Source organism: Leopardus geoffroyi, chromosome B4, assembly GCF_018350155.1.
Source record: "Leopardus geoffroyi isolate Oge1 chromosome B4, O.geoffroyi_Oge1_pat1.0, whole genome shotgun sequence".
NCBI classification, from domain to species: Eukaryota; Metazoa; Chordata; class Mammalia; order Carnivora; family Felidae; genus Leopardus; species Leopardus geoffroyi.
Window position 1 is genome coordinate 37756483 of NC_059341.1, and position 16299 is coordinate 37772781.

The 16299-nt window shown below is 48.9% G+C and overlaps 1 protein-coding gene across 1 annotated transcript; it reads left to right on the forward strand.

The window, feature by feature from the left end:
- Positions 1-978: 978 nt before the first annotated feature.
- Positions 979-10317, forward strand: FKBP4 (FKBP prolyl isomerase 4). Its single transcript, XM_045464290.1, has 10 exons — positions 979-1324; positions 3336-3480; positions 3953-4095; positions 4911-5031; positions 5575-5731; positions 6384-6474; positions 6567-6650; positions 6914-7099; positions 7653-7892; positions 9500-10317. The coding sequence occupies exons 1-10, from the start codon at positions 1220-1222 to the stop codon at positions 9605-9607; spliced, it is 1380 nt and encodes a 459-aa protein (XP_045320246.1). The 5' UTR covers positions 979-1219; the 3' UTR covers positions 9608-10317.
- Positions 10318-16299: the final 5982 nt, after the last annotated feature.

Genomic DNA, 16299 nt, shown 5'->3' on the forward strand with positions numbered 1-16299 from the left:
CACTATGTTAAACGGTTGAGTACTGAGCAAAACCGACTCTCCCTAGATGGATCTTTTTGTCAAAGGCTATTTAGCTCTGACTTGCCACACAAATGCTCGGTACTCCACAGGCAGTCGCTAAATACTTCGGAACCAAGTATTAAGAAAAGATTCCTTCCCACGGGCCTTTGATAAGATGGAATGACTTTTTTCGTGACTTGAAACCATTCTTATTTTTAAATATTAACCTAAACGGTCGTTTTATTATTGCCGGGTTAGGTCCCTTTAATATGTGCCCCATTTAAAGAGCCCTCAGCTCAGCGGGTCATTTCTTGCAGATCTGCTGCTTGTAGCATTTTAAAGAGCTGAAGGCGGCACGTGTTGCCGGCTCTGGGGCAATCAAGGCTGCTTTCCCCAATTCTGTGCACTGGGGTTACATCTTTTCACTCACTTTCTCCCCAATTCGTTAAGTATATACACCGAGTAAAGATGGAGAGATCATGCCGTCCGCGCTTACGACCGGCTTTTATAAAAATGCGCGTCTCGGGTCCGGGGGAGACGGACGCGCTGCCACTCACATCCGGCTACAAGGCTCTAAGCAAACCACGCTGCAAGATGCAATGTATAGGGCGGATCTGGGGCGGCTGGCAGGCTCGGTATTGGAGTGATGTAGGGGGATGGAGAAGGATCTGGAAGAATCCGGTTAGACCGGGAAACGGACGGGGGAGGGCCGGGGAAGGGCGCTGGGCCGGAGGGGAGCAGGAGTAGTGAGCGGGGGAACCCCCCAGAGTCCTAGAGTTTCAGGAGTGGGGGCAGGGGAGAGCCATGCAGCTAGGAGAAGGAATGACCCCCCCCCCGTAAAAAAAAAAAAATTAATATAAGCACCCTTAGTACTACAGCCCGAACGGGCTTAGACGCCGCCGTCTCTAGAAAGTTCTCCACCTCCTCCCCCTCCGTCCGTCGCTCCCGCCCCAGCTCCTCCCAGCCCCTCCCTCCGCGGCGGGGTGGGACCAATCGCTCCCCGCGGCCGCTCATTACCCACCTACTCCTGCTCCCGCGCCCGATCCGCCGCGGGCTGCGAGCGCGCCGGTAGCCAGAGGTACTCGAGCCTTCGATCGGTTCGCAGCTGGGTGGCCGCCGCGCTAGCGCCTTCCCGCCCGCACGCCCGTGCAGACAGGCCCGGACGAGAGGGCTTGGCTCGCGCCCAGTGCTCCCGGAGTAAACGGCGCACCGAGTGGCGATGACCGCCGAGGAGATGAAGGCGGCCGAGAGCGGGGCGCAGTCGGCGCCGCTGCCCCTCGAGGGGGTAGACATTAGCCCCAAGCAAGACGAAGGCGTGCTGAAGGTAGGGGGATGGGGGGCACGGCAGACGCCCATCGCAGCCGCCCTTCCCGCCGAGCCTGGGAGCCCCGGGCCGCCTCTGCAGCGTCCGGGCGGGTCGTTGAGCCGGGCCGGCGGCCGGTTGCATCGCCTTCCTGGATCTAGCTGCGTTGTTCGGACTGGGAGGGCAGCCGCACGCTCGCAGCGGGTGGCCGATGTGCGCGAGCCTCCCCACGGCCGTTCTTCGGCCCCCTAGGGGGGGCCCGCGATGCGGGTGAGGCCCCGGCCCCCCAGCCCTGCGGCGCCCGGGCCCGGGACTGCGGCGCCCGGGCCCGGGACTGCAGCGCCAACTCCGGCGTGCGCGGTGCAGCGCGGAGGGAGGGGCGGGGCCGCAACGCTGCACGCGAGCTGCAGCTAGGGGGCCCCGGGCGGCATGCACCCGGGCCCGCTCCGGCTCCTTTCCCTCCCCTCAGCTCTCCGCGACCCTGCGTCCCCGGCCAGGCCGCCCGCCGCAGCGGGAAGTCCCTGGCCGCCTTCGCTGGCGGTGCTGCGAGAGCTCGCCCACCCCACCCCCCGGGCAGTTAAACATTAGCTAGGACCTGAAGCGGGTCACCAGAGTTATTTCCTGGCCCAGAGGCCTTTGTACGACTTGGCGTCCTCGGCCTCGCCGTGAAAGAGGTTCTGGTGCCCTCCGTCCCCTTGGTTACCCTCTTCCTAAAGGCTGGGACTCAGCTAGGTCACCCGCTCGGCCATGCTGCCCCCTCCCCCCGGCCCCGGGAAAACCAGGGAGCAGTGCATGCCGGGACCTGTAGTTCCCCTCCCACCTCGCCCTCTGCCGTCTTGATTTGGGGCATGGGGTGTGGGGCCGGGAGGAGGTGCTTTGCTGGGAGCCTCGGAGGAGGGAAAGGGAGGGATCTGGCATTCGGGGAAGGGCATCTTGACCTGGGTCTGAACGACTGATGGTGCTTCAGAGCAGGTTTTGCAGAGTACAGGATGGCGAAATCAGCCTGGATTTCATACCTCCTCCTCAACCAGTGTTTCTTTTCATCCTGGCCTCCCACTGCTCAGTTCCACGTGTGTGTGTGTGTGTGAGAGAGAGAGAGACAGAGAGACAGACAGACCTGAGCAAAGCTAGAGATCTCGGCAAGCCCTTATCTGGTCCAGAAACGCTCCTGGTTTTGCCCCACATGTTCGAATCTTAAGCTGTTCTCCCAGTGGGCATGTGGCTTCCCCTTCTTTCCAGCATTCTGGTGATTTCTACAAGGTTATTCATCCCAGAAGGGCCATTTCCCCTTTTTTTCCTCCAGTCCTTCCCCTTTGCCTTTCTATTCCTCAAGTCATTTGTCCTTTTCCTTAGAAGGTATACCTACCCAGGTGATCCATGGAGTCTCCTTGTCACCTCTTTTAAGTGTTAAAGAAGAGGAGCAGAACTTAAGTTCCTGAGAAATGCTCTTAGCCCAGAAATAAAAGACTTAATTAGCCTACCAGTCAGGAATGGTGGTGTCCCAAGTCAGTTTAAGGGCCCGAGAGAGAGCCCCTGTGCTTATCAGTGACCTGGTATTTTAGGACTGCTGCTATCCTGTTCATTATTCATATTCTCATCCTTGTCTTATCTGCAAACCATATCTTGATCTGACGACCACTGGCATTTCTTTGCTGCTGCTGATAATCATCTTTAACTTTTTACCAATGTAATTCTCCAACCCTGATAGGGATTATTATTGCTAGTTTACAAATAAGGTCTAGAGAGTTGGACTTGTACAAGATCATACAGCAAAAACTTGAACCTCAGGTCTTTTGGCTCTAGTTTTCAAACCAAGTCGTTTTATGTTCCACCTCAAGTAAAATGGGGGGAGGGGGTGGGAGGTCAGTTGACTTCTAGCCAAACTCCATATCAGAATCATTTGAGGCTTAGTCCCTTGGCTTACAAGGAAGCAGACAATTCCTTCTGGGTTTCCATCAGAAGTATGCAGGTAGTGTGGGTGCCTCTTTCTGCCCCCATGCCTGGGTACTCACCTTCTCCCCCTTCCTCCCAGGTCATCAAGCGAGAGGGCATGGGCACAGAGTTGCCCATGATTGGGGACCGAGTCTTTGTCCACTACACTGGCTGGCTGTTAGATGGCACTAAGTTTGACTCCAGTCTGGACCGCAAGGACAAATTCTCCTTTGACCTGGGCAAAGGTAGGCATGGTTAGTGGGTTGGTAGCGTAGGCTCTGTGGAGTGTATAAGCTGTCACAAACAGAAACTATACTCTCAGAAGTTTAAGGAGGAATGGTTTGTTACACTCTGTTAATTTTTCTTCTGTTACTTTTTTTTTTTCTTCTCTTCTGTAACTACCGATCTCTGATCTCTATCTCACCTTCCCTGATCATCTCTGAACACCTCAGTTCCTGTTCAGGGATGGACTGCCTTATTCCTTAAACTCCTTTGTTCCAGAGTTGAGTGGGGGTTTTTTGTTTTGTTTTTCCTTTACTTTTCTCTTTTTAAGAGGTCTGAGACCTGACAGCACTTATTGCAACTAAGTTTTCTACTTTTCTAAGGAGTGTCTAGCCTCCCCTTGGGCGTGGTATAATAAAAGTCTTTTGGAGCCAGTGTTTGAGCCCAGAGTCGGATCCCTGCCAAAGAGGACCTGTTTGCTTTCTATACCTACAGGGGAGGTCATTAAGGCTTGGGACATTGCTGTAGCAACCATGAAGGTGGGAGAAGTGTGCCACATCACGTGCAAACCCGAATATGCCTACGGTTCAGCAGGCAGCCCTCCAAAAATCCCCCCCAATGCCACACTTGTGTTTGAGGTGAGTGTCCAGGAGCAGAGAGCAAGGCGAAGAACCAGCCTTATCTCTCCTGGGTCCTGGCTGCCCTCCAGCCCTTCCTGCCACTTGGAGACAATGTAGCCAAGACTAAGGGCCTGGCCTTAGAGGAGGAAGAGACAGGGAGAGGGCAGCTCACTCTGCTGTGCACATAGCATGCTGCTGCCAGAGAGCAGCAGCTGATGGAGGTCTCAGGTGGAGAGAGGTGGCCACAAACCCCTCTTCGGACCTGAAGCAGGGTGAGGGTTGAAGCATATTTAATGTCAGGAGCAGCGCCCAGAGATTGGTTATAATTTTGACTGGAAGAGGTCAGGAGGTCTATACATTCTAAATGACAGTATGGAATACCAGTGCTTTAGGATCAGAGGAGGGGAGGGATGCGCCCCGTGGGTCAAGGGGATGAGGAAAGCCTTCACTGAGAGGTGGAACTTCATTCATTCCGAGGATGGCTTAGCCCTCATTAGTGGATACTTGGAGAATGTTCAGAAGACTACTGAAAGATATTGGGTCATTTCCAATGCCTACCAGATTGGCCTTCTCAAGTAGCTGGATTAGGATAGGCTGGAACGTGGATAGGATAGGCTGGATCTTCTGAGGTCAACAAAAGCCGTGGGACGGGCCCACCCCTACCAGAGTTGAGACTAGAGCCCCCGGGACTTAGAACTTTTGCTAAGTGCCACTTTGTCCACTCCTGGTCTGGCAGTTACTAAGGACTGTTCTGAGTGAGGGAGAAGTTGCATCTCACTGCTGATGGAGTTAGTGCCCAAAGGAGTCGTGTTGCCTTATGTGTTGTCCCACAGGTGGAGCTCTTTGAGTTCAGGGGAGAGGACCTGACAGAAGAAGAAGATGGCGGAATCATCCGGAGAATACGGACTCGGGGTGAAGGCTATGCCAGGCCCAATGAGGGCGCTATCGTGGAGGGTGAGACAGTATAGTCTGGGATTTCCGTTCTGATTCTGGTACTTAGGCCCTGGGTGGTTCTGGGCAAGTCACTTCCTTTTTTTTTTTTTTTTTTTTTTTTTTTTTTTTTTTAATTTAATTTATTTATTTTTTTCAATGTTTATTTTTGAGGAAGAGACAGAAGATCGTGAGTGGGGGAGGGGCAGAGAGAGACAGAGGAGACAGACACTGAATCCAGAGCAGGCTCCAGGCTCTGAGCTATCAGCACAGAGCCTGACAGTGGGGCTCGAACCCACAAGCTGTGAGATAATAACCTGAGCCTAAGTCGGATGCTCAACCAACTGGGCCACCCACGCACCCCATGTCACTTCCTTTTCTGATCCTAATTTCTTGTCTGAGAGACGAGGGATTGGACCATTTCCTCTTAACGTCCCTCCAGCTCTGAGAACACGACAGACATCTTGGGGGCAGGAAGTGATGAGGTGATAGAGGGAAGCCAGTGGCATCCTTCCTCAATCCCCTGCCTGCTCACATCCCTGACACATTGCCTCTTTTTCATGCCAGTTACACTGGAAGGGTACTATAAGGACCAGATGTTCGACCGGCGGGAGCTCCGCTTTGAGGTTGGTGAGGGGGAGAGCCTGGACCTGCCTTGTGGGCTGGAGAAAGCCATTCAGCGCATGGAAAAAGGAGAACGTTCCATTGTGTACCTCAAGCCCAGGTGAGGAGTGGGTGCTTTGTATAACAGATGGGTGATCAAAAGTCCAAGATCCACATGTCCACAGTTAGTTGTGTAACTGGACACTTGTATCTTTTCCTCTGTGTGTGTTCACTACTCCCACAGCCTCAGTAGAGGGCCCTGCAACTCTGCACAGCAAACGTGATCTCCATATTTAGGAGCACGGTCACAGTTGTCCACATCTCAAATCAAAGGCTAACCTTTTCAGTCAAGGCTGCTCAAGATTCCCTCCTTTACCAATGTCAAAATTTTTATTTTCCATTAATGTTCTCCATCATTGTGATATTTATTAAAACAGCCTATTATGTGCCAGGTATAATGCTGAAAATTCCCAGGTATTCAAAGACCTTATTCCTGCCTTCTAGTGACTCATTGCTCAGTGATCTTTAGCAATTAGTAATTGAGTAATCATCCCAGTGTGTAGTGTGCGTGAGGAGGATGTGGAAGATGCTAAGAGACCAGCTAATTGTGTGAAGAGGTCAGGGAAGATTTTGCCAAACAGGAAACATTTGAACCAAGTCTCAAGGGATGGGAAGTTACTTTGCAGGAAACAGACAGGAAGCCTTTTCAGTAGGGAGCGGGTTAAGCATGGCAGCGGTGACCTAGATTTCTTTTGCCCCCTCCTTCCCCCCAGCTATGCTTTTGGCAGTGTTGGGAAGGAAAAATTCCAAATCCCACCAAATGCTGAGCTGAAATACGAAGTACACCTCAAGAGTTTCGAGAAGGTGAGCTTGCTCGAGGTCTTCTCTGTCCCGGAATCTGGTCGCAGTAGGTGGCCTTGAGGTAGCTCACAGCTTTGTTTCTGTCTTGGGGTTAGGCCAAGGAGTCTTGGGAGATGAACTCCGAGGAGAAGCTGGAACAGAGCACCATAGTGAAAGAGCGGGGCACTGTGTACTTCAAGGTGAGCCAGCATCTGGGGCCTGGGGGAAGGCCCCTCTGGGCCCATCCTTCCTCCTGATGCCTGAAGTCCTTTTCTGCCAGGGAGAGGATGGCGGCGGCGGGAATGCCTATAGTCTTCACCTAGTAGATCTGAGCTAGCTGCTCTTGCTGGAGGAGGAGGGGAGGCAGGACTTCTCATGCCCATACATCACTGATGTCTACAGAGTCTGACAGCCTGGTGCCCCTGAACCTGTGTCTATTGCCTAAGCCTCCCTCCCTCTCTAGGAAGGCAAGTACAAGCAAGCTTTACTGCAGTACAAGAAGATTGTATCCTGGCTGGAATACGAGTCGAGTTTCTCTAATGAGGACGCACAGAAGGCACAGGCCCTTCGCCTGGCCTCCCACCTCAACTTGGCCATGTGTCATCTGAAACTACAGGCCTTCTCGGCTGCCATCGAAAGCTGTAACAAGGTGAGGCCCTTTTAGAGAGGGCATGGGAGCAATGTTCACGGATTTGGCTGGGTGAGCTGCCAGCAGGTCTGAAACTTGGTCTCAGTGACTAGGGTAGGGGTAGGATAGTAGGTGGGCTAGTGGAAGCTCAGAGATGAAGGGCCCAGAGGCAAGGGCTCTTGGCTTTAGTGGTAGGAGAAGCAAGCACCTTGGCTTTAGTGGTAGGAGGCAGCTGACACAGGTAGAAGGTAACACTGGATGGGAAAACCTCTATGGCATTTTCTCGGCCCTGGTTCCTAGTCTGTCCCTCTTCTATACCTGCTTTATTCTAGAGAAAACGAAAATGTTGTCACGGGTCTTTCTCTTTCACCTAAAGCTCTGTTTTCCCTTTGCTTCTTGGACTAACTGGGATTCTTTCTTAAACCTTGGTTTGTTCATTTAGTGCCCCGAAACTCCTTTCTGGGGTGGAGCCAGCCATTTCCATTCTGCCTCATCCTGCGGAGTGAGGACTACCTTTGGAACCCAGTCTTGGCCACAGGCTGCAGGGACTGACGTCTCACTGTTGCTTCCTTAGGCCCTGGAACTGGACAGCAACAACGAGAAGGGCCTTTTCCGCCGGGGAGAGGCCCACCTGGCGGTGAATGACTTTGACTTGGCACGGGCTGACTTCCAGAAGGTCCTGCAGCTCTACCCCAGCAACAAAGCCGCCAAGGCCCAGCTGGCTATCTGCCAGCAGCGGATCCGCAAGCAGCTCGCTCGGGAGAAGAAGCTCTATGCCAACATGTTTGAGAGGCTAGCTGAGGAGGAGAGCAAGGTAAGGATTGGGACAGGGAACAGTTGGGATAGACAGAAGAGGCGGCTAGGCCTAACCCAAGTGCCGTGGCTGTTCATGCCTCTGGTTGTATGGGTCACTCCTGGAAACCAGAAGCTACCCTTGTCTCTGGAGGAAGAACATGTATGTTCCTTCAGCACAGAAACCTGTTGTGGGGGCCACACTTCCTCAGTGATCAGGGCTAAAAACCCACTCACAAGCCCCAGAGGTGGGGAGTTGGTTACTCTGTGTGTGCTTCCCAACCTGTACCTTTTTAAAGCCTAGGTTTTATCTGTTTGTCTATCCATCTGTCTGTCTGAAAGAGAGAACATGGCGGGGGCGGCGGGGAGCAGAGAAAAAGAGAGAGAATCTTAAGCAGGTTCCACACTCAGTGCATGACCCTGGGATCAAGACCCGAGCCGAAATCAACCAACTGAGCCACCCAGGCACCTGCTAAACCTAGGTTTTAAAAGCCCTATGTTTAAATAGATAATACAGTTACGTAGTTTTATTTAAACAGCACAGAGGCACCTGGTTGGCTGGTTAAACATCTGACTCTTGATTTCAGCTCAGGTCATGATTTCACAGTTGTGGGATCGAGCCGCACTTCAGGCTCTGCACGGGCATTGCCAAGCCTGCTTGGGATGCTCTCTCTCTCTCAAAATAAATAAACTTAAAAAAAAAAAAACAAAAAAACTTTAAACAGCACAAAAGAACATGTAGTAAAAAGACTGCCACCCCCAGAAGCAATTGATATTACCAGTGCTTAAATCATCCGTACATGCACAAGTAGACCGTTTTCTCCTTTTTCCCTAAATAAAAGGCCACATGTTCCACCTCTTTTCTACATTATGTTGTCTTCAGATCATATGTAGAAGATTGTTTTGTACCAACATAAAAAATAGCTTTCACGTTCTTCGCTGCACTTAACATGGTGTAGCATTGGACACATAACCTATATCTTCTTACCCAGTCTGATTAGTCTTCCAGTGTTCTAAACCAGCTCTGTCTGATAGGAATATAACGCAGTCTACACAGCGATTTTAAGTTTTCTGGTGGCTGTGTTAAAAAAGTGAACAGAAAAGATATAGCACTGGGTAAATTTTTTTTAATTGCATTTGTTGGGGGTTTTTTTTTCTTTTTTTTTTTTTTTTTTCCAGACTAAGTAAATCTCTTAAATATCCACTGTTCTGTTATACTTAAAACCCATCCATTTGAACTAGCTGTATTTGAAGCACTCAGTAGCCAATGTGGTAGTAACTGCCATGTTGGATGAGTACAGTTCTAAGTAGCACCATAGTGAACGATTTTGTAAATTTACAATTTCATGTGTGTGTGTGCCTTTAGGACATACCTGGAAAGGGAGTTGGCTGTGTTGGGGTAATTCTGTTGGAAGCTAGCATGTTTTTTTTTTTTTTTTAAGTTGGGATGAGTATTTGTGGTACAGACCCAACACAGTGTCAGCATGGTGGTAGGTGAATATAGCTGTGTCCCCAGATCAGTGCAAGCAAGTGGGAGTGGGGACATGAAGTAAAAGTCCCCTTTCTCATCAGAGGGATTGGGCCAAATGAGAACTGGAACTCATCCCCTTCCTGTCTTCCTTTCCGCAGGCCAAGGCAGCAGTAGCTGCAGGAAACCATCATGCTGACATGGAGATGAAGGATGACCAGAAGAATGATGTGGCAGGGAGCCAGCCTCAGGTGGAGACGGAAGCATAGCCTCTACCCAGCCCTACTCCTGCGGCTGCCTGCCTCCCCTGCTCCCTCCCCTCCTCCACCCTGTTAGTTTTGTAAAAACTGAAGAATTTTGAGTGAATTAGACCTTTATTTTTCTATCTGGTTAGATGGTGGCTTTGGGGGAAGGGGGAAAGGAGTAGGCTGGGGGATCGGTTTAGGTGATGTCACCCCCTCTTCCCTTCCCCCTTCCCCCATTACATGTGAACGAATGTCCATCCACACGCACACTCATCAGAACGTTAATTTATTTTGCTGCTTCTGTTTGCTATGTCCATTTTTCAAATGGTAGAAGGGAGTGAGTGGTAGGGATACTTGCGGGGTCTGATGTGAAACCAGGGTGGAGAGGGAGACTCCTGGGCAGCCATTTTCCTTGTCCTTCCCTCCTCCCGGTCTGTTCCCAAACATGTGGCCTCCATGTGGGTGCTAGGGGCATGGGGAAAACCACTGCTGTGCCCGCTACTGCTCTCTGTTCCCGTCCTCGCCCCAGATGGTATGGCTGAGATGTCTTCTGGTGTCCTGATGACCGCCTCTGCTGCCCCCCCCCCCCCCGGCCCAATATTTCCCTTTGGATCTGTTTCCCTTCTCAGCCAGGTTGTGTCCCCAACCCCCTCAGCCTTTTCTCTGCACGTTGCTGAAGGTCCAGGCTTGCCTCAAGTTCTGTGCTTGAGCAATAAAGTGGAAACGAAACCTGAGTGTCAGGCAACCTTTTTCTGTTTGGCCTCAGAGGGTGGGCATGGTGGCTGTGCAAGTGCAACAATGGAGGAGCATTCTTTGAGCATGGAGTGGTGCCCGCATACGGGGTCTCCTGGGTGCTGCCCAGACCACTGCCACCACCGCCACCCCACTCCCCACTCCACCCCCCACCCCCACAGCCTGGTGGGTTTTCATAGCTCTGCTTTTGTTCCCTAACACTTAGGAAAATATAAACATGTAAAATACTGGGACCAGTTGTGTGTGTTTTGGTTAGATTTGTCTACTTCTGCCTAAGTGATCTAGCAGAAAGCACAGCTTTCTTGGTTTCTCATCAAGGTAAAATTCCTGTTACCCATCCCTCCAGTTAGACCTTTTACACAATTAAGGTGAAGAACAGTAAAGCCAGGGAACGTGCGCTCAGGCCCGCTTTGCAGCTTCCTCCTTGACCTTAATAGAAAAAAGCTTATGCTTATGCTTCAAACTATGTGTTGACCTATGGCTCCTATAGCATGGGGCCCTCGGAGAAGCCAGGGGGCACAAATCTGTCTTCTCCAGATGATCTTGCTTGTAGGCTAGAGCCTCTGTCTATAGCCTTACCCTCTTCTCTCCAATGTATGCTAGCCTGCACAGTGGTGGAGGTAATCTGCCTACCTACATGCCTATACACTTCCTCCCAGAAGAAATTTCTCCAGGCTTTTCTATGGAAGATTCATTTCTGTGTGAAGATTTCACCCAAGTCCTACATCATGGTTGGTGCCAGAGCCAGAACTAATATTTGTTTTAGTCTCCTGAGTTCTCTTGCCGAGTTCACACAGTCCTGTGCCTCTGGGTCTTTTTGACATTTCAAGATCTGTCATGCCCCTATAGCCAACAACAGTAGCTAACTCACTAAGCACCTAGAACATAAGCCTAGCATTAAACCAGGAACCTCGTGTGAATTAACCTTTTTTTCTTTTAATGTTTTTGAGAGCAAGCGCACGTGTGCTTGCACGAGCAGGGGAGGGGGTGGGGGGGGGAATATAGGATCTGAAGTGGGCTATGCACTGACAGAAAGCCCCATGTGGGGTTTAAACCCATAAACCAGGAGATCATGACCTGAGCTGCAGTCAGACACTTGACTGAGCCACCCAAGTGCCCCTCATGTGAATTAACCTTAATCCTTGGCAAAAGAGTTAATGCCCCATTTTACATAAGAGGAAACCAAGGCTCAAGTTAAATAGAAAGGGGTCTGCCTGGAATAGCAGCTCTCTTGAACAAACCCAAACTCTTAAATATGAGGTTTACATGACCTTGGGCAAGTTGAGATTTCCTTATCTGCAAAAATAGAGGAGTGGATGAAATGCACTCCTGAGGTTCCTAATACCCCTGAATGGTTCTGTGGGATTCCGGGAATTTCAAACAATTGCACTTCTATGGAACTGGACAAGTCTTTTATGTAACATTAAAACTGTCTCGTGAAGATGTTAAGTGGCCAGAAGTCTTTAGGATTAAAAACAGACCCAGCACGTACTTACACTCTGCTCTGACCCACGTTCAAAGTTCATAACCTAGTCCATTGACCCTCACCAACCTTTAAAATCTTCCCATACGGAGACAATGTGCTTGAATAAAGGAAAACCAGTAGTGACCAGCACGGCTAGCTGTTCCTGCAGATTTGCAGTCTCTGGAAAATGTAAGATAGGGTTCATCTTGTCCTATTGCTGATCCTAATGTCAAGTTCTATACAGTTTATCTCCTGAGTATTTCCCATCTCCATTCCAGCAGCCCCTCTCCAACGTCACCATGCACCTCCAGCCCACTCTCCTGTCCTGCAAAAGGTTCCTCCTGTCTTGCATCCTCTCTTGCCCCAGGTGCACTTTACACTGCATCCAAATCCTACCTCTCCAACTGCTTAAAATCCTTTCCTATCCCATTTAGTCTGAAGGTTAGAAACTTTACTGTAGTCCACAGCCACTGTGGGGCCCAGCACAACCCTGCCAACCTCACACCAGCATCAGAGCACTGGACTCCTTCACTCTACACTGGCCACACCACCTGAAGAGTAGAAGGGGGAAATTGTGCATGTCATTTCACTTACAAGAGTGGAATCTCACATCTTACTCCTGTCTTCCATGTTTCTTCCATTCCCTTTCCAAGCGCAGATCATCTCAGAGCCTTGTAACCATTAAGCTGAAATGAAAGAGGCTAAGGGCAGTGCTGAATAAAGCCAAAGGAAAGATCTACGTAAGAGAACTTGTCCTCTTTCTGGAAATCATTATTGCTGACTTTATGGCTGTAGTTCCCCAGCTGCTTGCCAACCTCAGATAACTTGGATGCACCCACTATCCTCAACTATAAAATCTAAGGCTCATAATAAAACCTTGTTTAGCGTGTAATGACACAACACTAAATACACCAATTTGGGAGGCAAAGTAAGAATGAAAGATTCACAAAGTGGTTCTGAGGAGAGATGATCAAGAAAAAAAAAAACAATGCCAGGGCACCTGGGTGGCTCAGTAAGTTAAGTCTCCGACTCTTGGTTTCTGCTCAAGTCATGAGTTTGTGGGATAGAGCCCCCACAGCAGAGTTGTGGTCTGCACTGACATCATGGAGCCTGCTTAGGATTCTCTCTCTCCCTCTCTCTCTCTGCCTCTCCCCTGCTTGCTGTCCCTCTCTTTCAAAATAAACAAACATTAAAAATAATAATAGTAGGGGCGGGTGGCTACTGGGTGGCTCAGTCGGTTAAGTGTCCAACTTTGGCTCAGGTCATGATCTCACAGTTCACGAGTTCGAGCCCCACATCAGGCTCTGTGTTAACAGCTCAGAGCCTGGAGCCTGCTTTGGATTCTGTGTCTCCCTCTCTGCCCCTCCCCTGCTCATGCTCTGTCCCTCTCTCAAAAATAAATAAACATAAAATAATAATAATAATGCCTTCATGAACTTCCAGATTTCTTTGGCTAGAAGAGAGGACTGGCCATACCCCATCCCCCTCCCCCAAGACATGTGGGCTCCAGGGTCACCAGTCTCCTGTGCCCCTGTTAGGAGTGCTTCACACATAAAATTGTTGTTTGTATATATATATATATATATATATTTTTTTTTTTTTTTCTTAATTGAAGTGGAACTCACATAATATAAAATTAACCATTTTAATGTGAACAATTCAGTGGTATTTAGTCTAATTACAATGTTGTACAACTGCCACTTCTGTTTAGTTCTAAAACATTTTCATCATCCTTTGTGTTTGAAGCCCATGTCCTCATGTTTTGACTTCAGAGACCATGAAGGACCACTCTTCATCCTTAAGTGAATGGCCAGAAGAGTCTTTTAACAGGCAACAACTCTGGGGTGCCTGGCTGGCTCAGTTGGTAGAGCATGTGACTCTTGATCTCAGGGTTGTGACTGTGAGCCACCATGTTGGGTGTTGAGATTACTTAAAACATCAAAAAACAAAACAAAACAAAAACCAGACAACGCAGACAGGCTCTAGGATCAAAGCTTCCCAGAGTGGGTGGTCCCTTCTAACGGGCCAAACTTGTGAGGGAGGGGGTGGGACTCAAAAGGAGAGCAGCAAATAACAGCATTTCACTCAGAGCAGGGCTGCCCACACTGTTAATTCTACCTAATTTCTGGGTCAAGTCAGTCTGAGAAACAGGTTTCTGTCTTTGAGGACTTCTCAGAACCTTTAGTATGCTAAGGTGCACTGTAGATCATGAAGGAGAATGAGGAAGTCTCAAACTGAGCCCATTAGGAAGCCCTGGGCCCTGCCCCCCCAGGATGGTGAGTGACTCTGGACCTCACGTATAGAAAGCTGTGTAGAAAGTTTTAAAGGTCCTATTTCTTACCTGGCCTTCCTAAGCAGACAGAACTTGGACCCCTCTACTGGGGTCTACTCCTGGAGGAAGAAGTGGACAAAGAATCTCCCTAGAAATCCTTCCCACCTAACACCTCCCCCCCCACTCCCCACTCCCATAGCAGGTTTCTACTGAAGCTACCATTTGGCTGGTTGGTAAAGACTATGCCACTACCCACACAACTGTACCATGTCATCTAACCAGGAAGATGGCCTGGTTAGGCAGTTCTGGGGAGTAAGCCAAAACTGATACTGGAAGAGTGCTTGACTTTAAAAAGGCGAGCTCTAGATGGTGCCGGTGAAGACCCACCAACCATCCCCCTAGAAAGGGTCAAGAACATGTGTGCTCCTTGTGGAACCAGGGCTCTGTCCACATGGCTGTGCAACCCCTGTGTTCCACTTACTGTGAATATAACACAAGGCAGTTACAGTAATTGACACACAGTGGGGAGAGGGACTTGGTCCATGTCATATTTCCTGAAGACTTATCTTTCCTCCCTTTCTAAATTCATTTGGTTCTCTTGACAAAAGCTAAAAGGCATGGTATCCAAGTTGCCATGTAACATAATACCATAATGACATGACCTACAGGACAAACATTAGCAGGCACCCCTTGGCACAGAAAGGTCAAGAACAAGAAACTCAAGTAATGGAGAAGATAAAACTGAGGCACTGCAAAGTGCTGGGTCAGGGTATAATTTCAGAGAACTGGGTCAGGCCAGGGCACTTGGTGGCAGAAGCAGGGTGATCCTCATCTATTTTGTCCGGGTTATTTATGAATTTATTTATTTATTTTACAATTTCATTCAAAAGGCTGGAAGAAGAGAAAACAATGAAGAAATAACAGTGAGAAGAAACAGAACCCAAAACATTTTAACTTTACATTGAGAGGTAAACATTTTTAAATTGGCTTTTTATTTTCCTACCCCTTAAAACCAACAATGAAGCTTAAGGTTTCAGCTACAATGGGAGAAGGATAGAGACATGGTAGCCGGAGGTTGCATGCAGCCCCTCCGTAATTAGATAATATATTTAAAACATTAGGTACACCTGTGTGACACAGTACCTTTGAATAGACCCGGCCAACCCCACAGTATATGTATCACAAAAACAGAAACATGAATGTATCTGCAGTCCCCAGCGTTTGTCTAGACTGCCTCCTGTTTACCGTTTTGTTTGCTCTTCCTTGTTTTCATCTTACCTGGCTGTCAGATCCATTGGGACCTCTGGGACAAAATGTGTCATCCCCCTCTCACACTCCCAGGCAAAAATGTCCTGCTTTTCAGTGCCTTCTCCCATCATGCTCAGATATAGAAAGCAGGACCAGCCCCTGGTCCAACATCCCCAGGTGAGGTAGATATTATTTTTACAATGTTGGCTCCTGAAAAACCAGTGCATAATTAGCCTAGAGCTGCAGATCTGAACTTTAAAGTGTATTGAACAACTACAGAATTTTGCAAATAATACTTCTGATGCCCTGATTGATGAGGCACCCCAAAGAAAGACTTACTTAATCTTGTTGAACCTGTTTTTCTCATCCAAAAATACTGAATAATAATACAAGCTCTCAGGGTTGTTGTGCTCATTACGTGAAACAATATACATGAAATGTGCTTTACAGCAAGTGTAACTAAGGACCTTTCTAAGGACCACAAAAGCATATACACACCATTTAAAAAGTCATTTTCACGTGATAAGCCAGTATATAAAATATACATATATAAATATTTACAATTGAAACAAAGGTTTCACAAAAAGAATACTTACTACTCTAGAGTCACTTGGTATATTCTATTCTATTGTTTTTTTTTTTTTTTTTAAATGCTGGTTCAATTCACTACATTGTTTGCAGGGCTCCTAACAGGTAACTTATAGTTGTTTCAAAACAAAACAAAACAAAACAAAACACTGTTGGAAACCATACAGTTGTCAATTATTACGATTATTATGATTCCCTGGTTTAGTCTAATGGCCTGGAGACTTCAATGCTAGGGCAACAAAGGAAGAGGTCAAGGTTATTAGGTCTAACCCCGGACAGCCTGTTGCCTGGGGAACAGATCGCCCCCCCCCCCCATCAAGATTGCTCTACCCAGGCTAGGAGTGGCCCATGCCCCTGTCACTCACATCAGATAAGCCCGCCCCCAAGTTC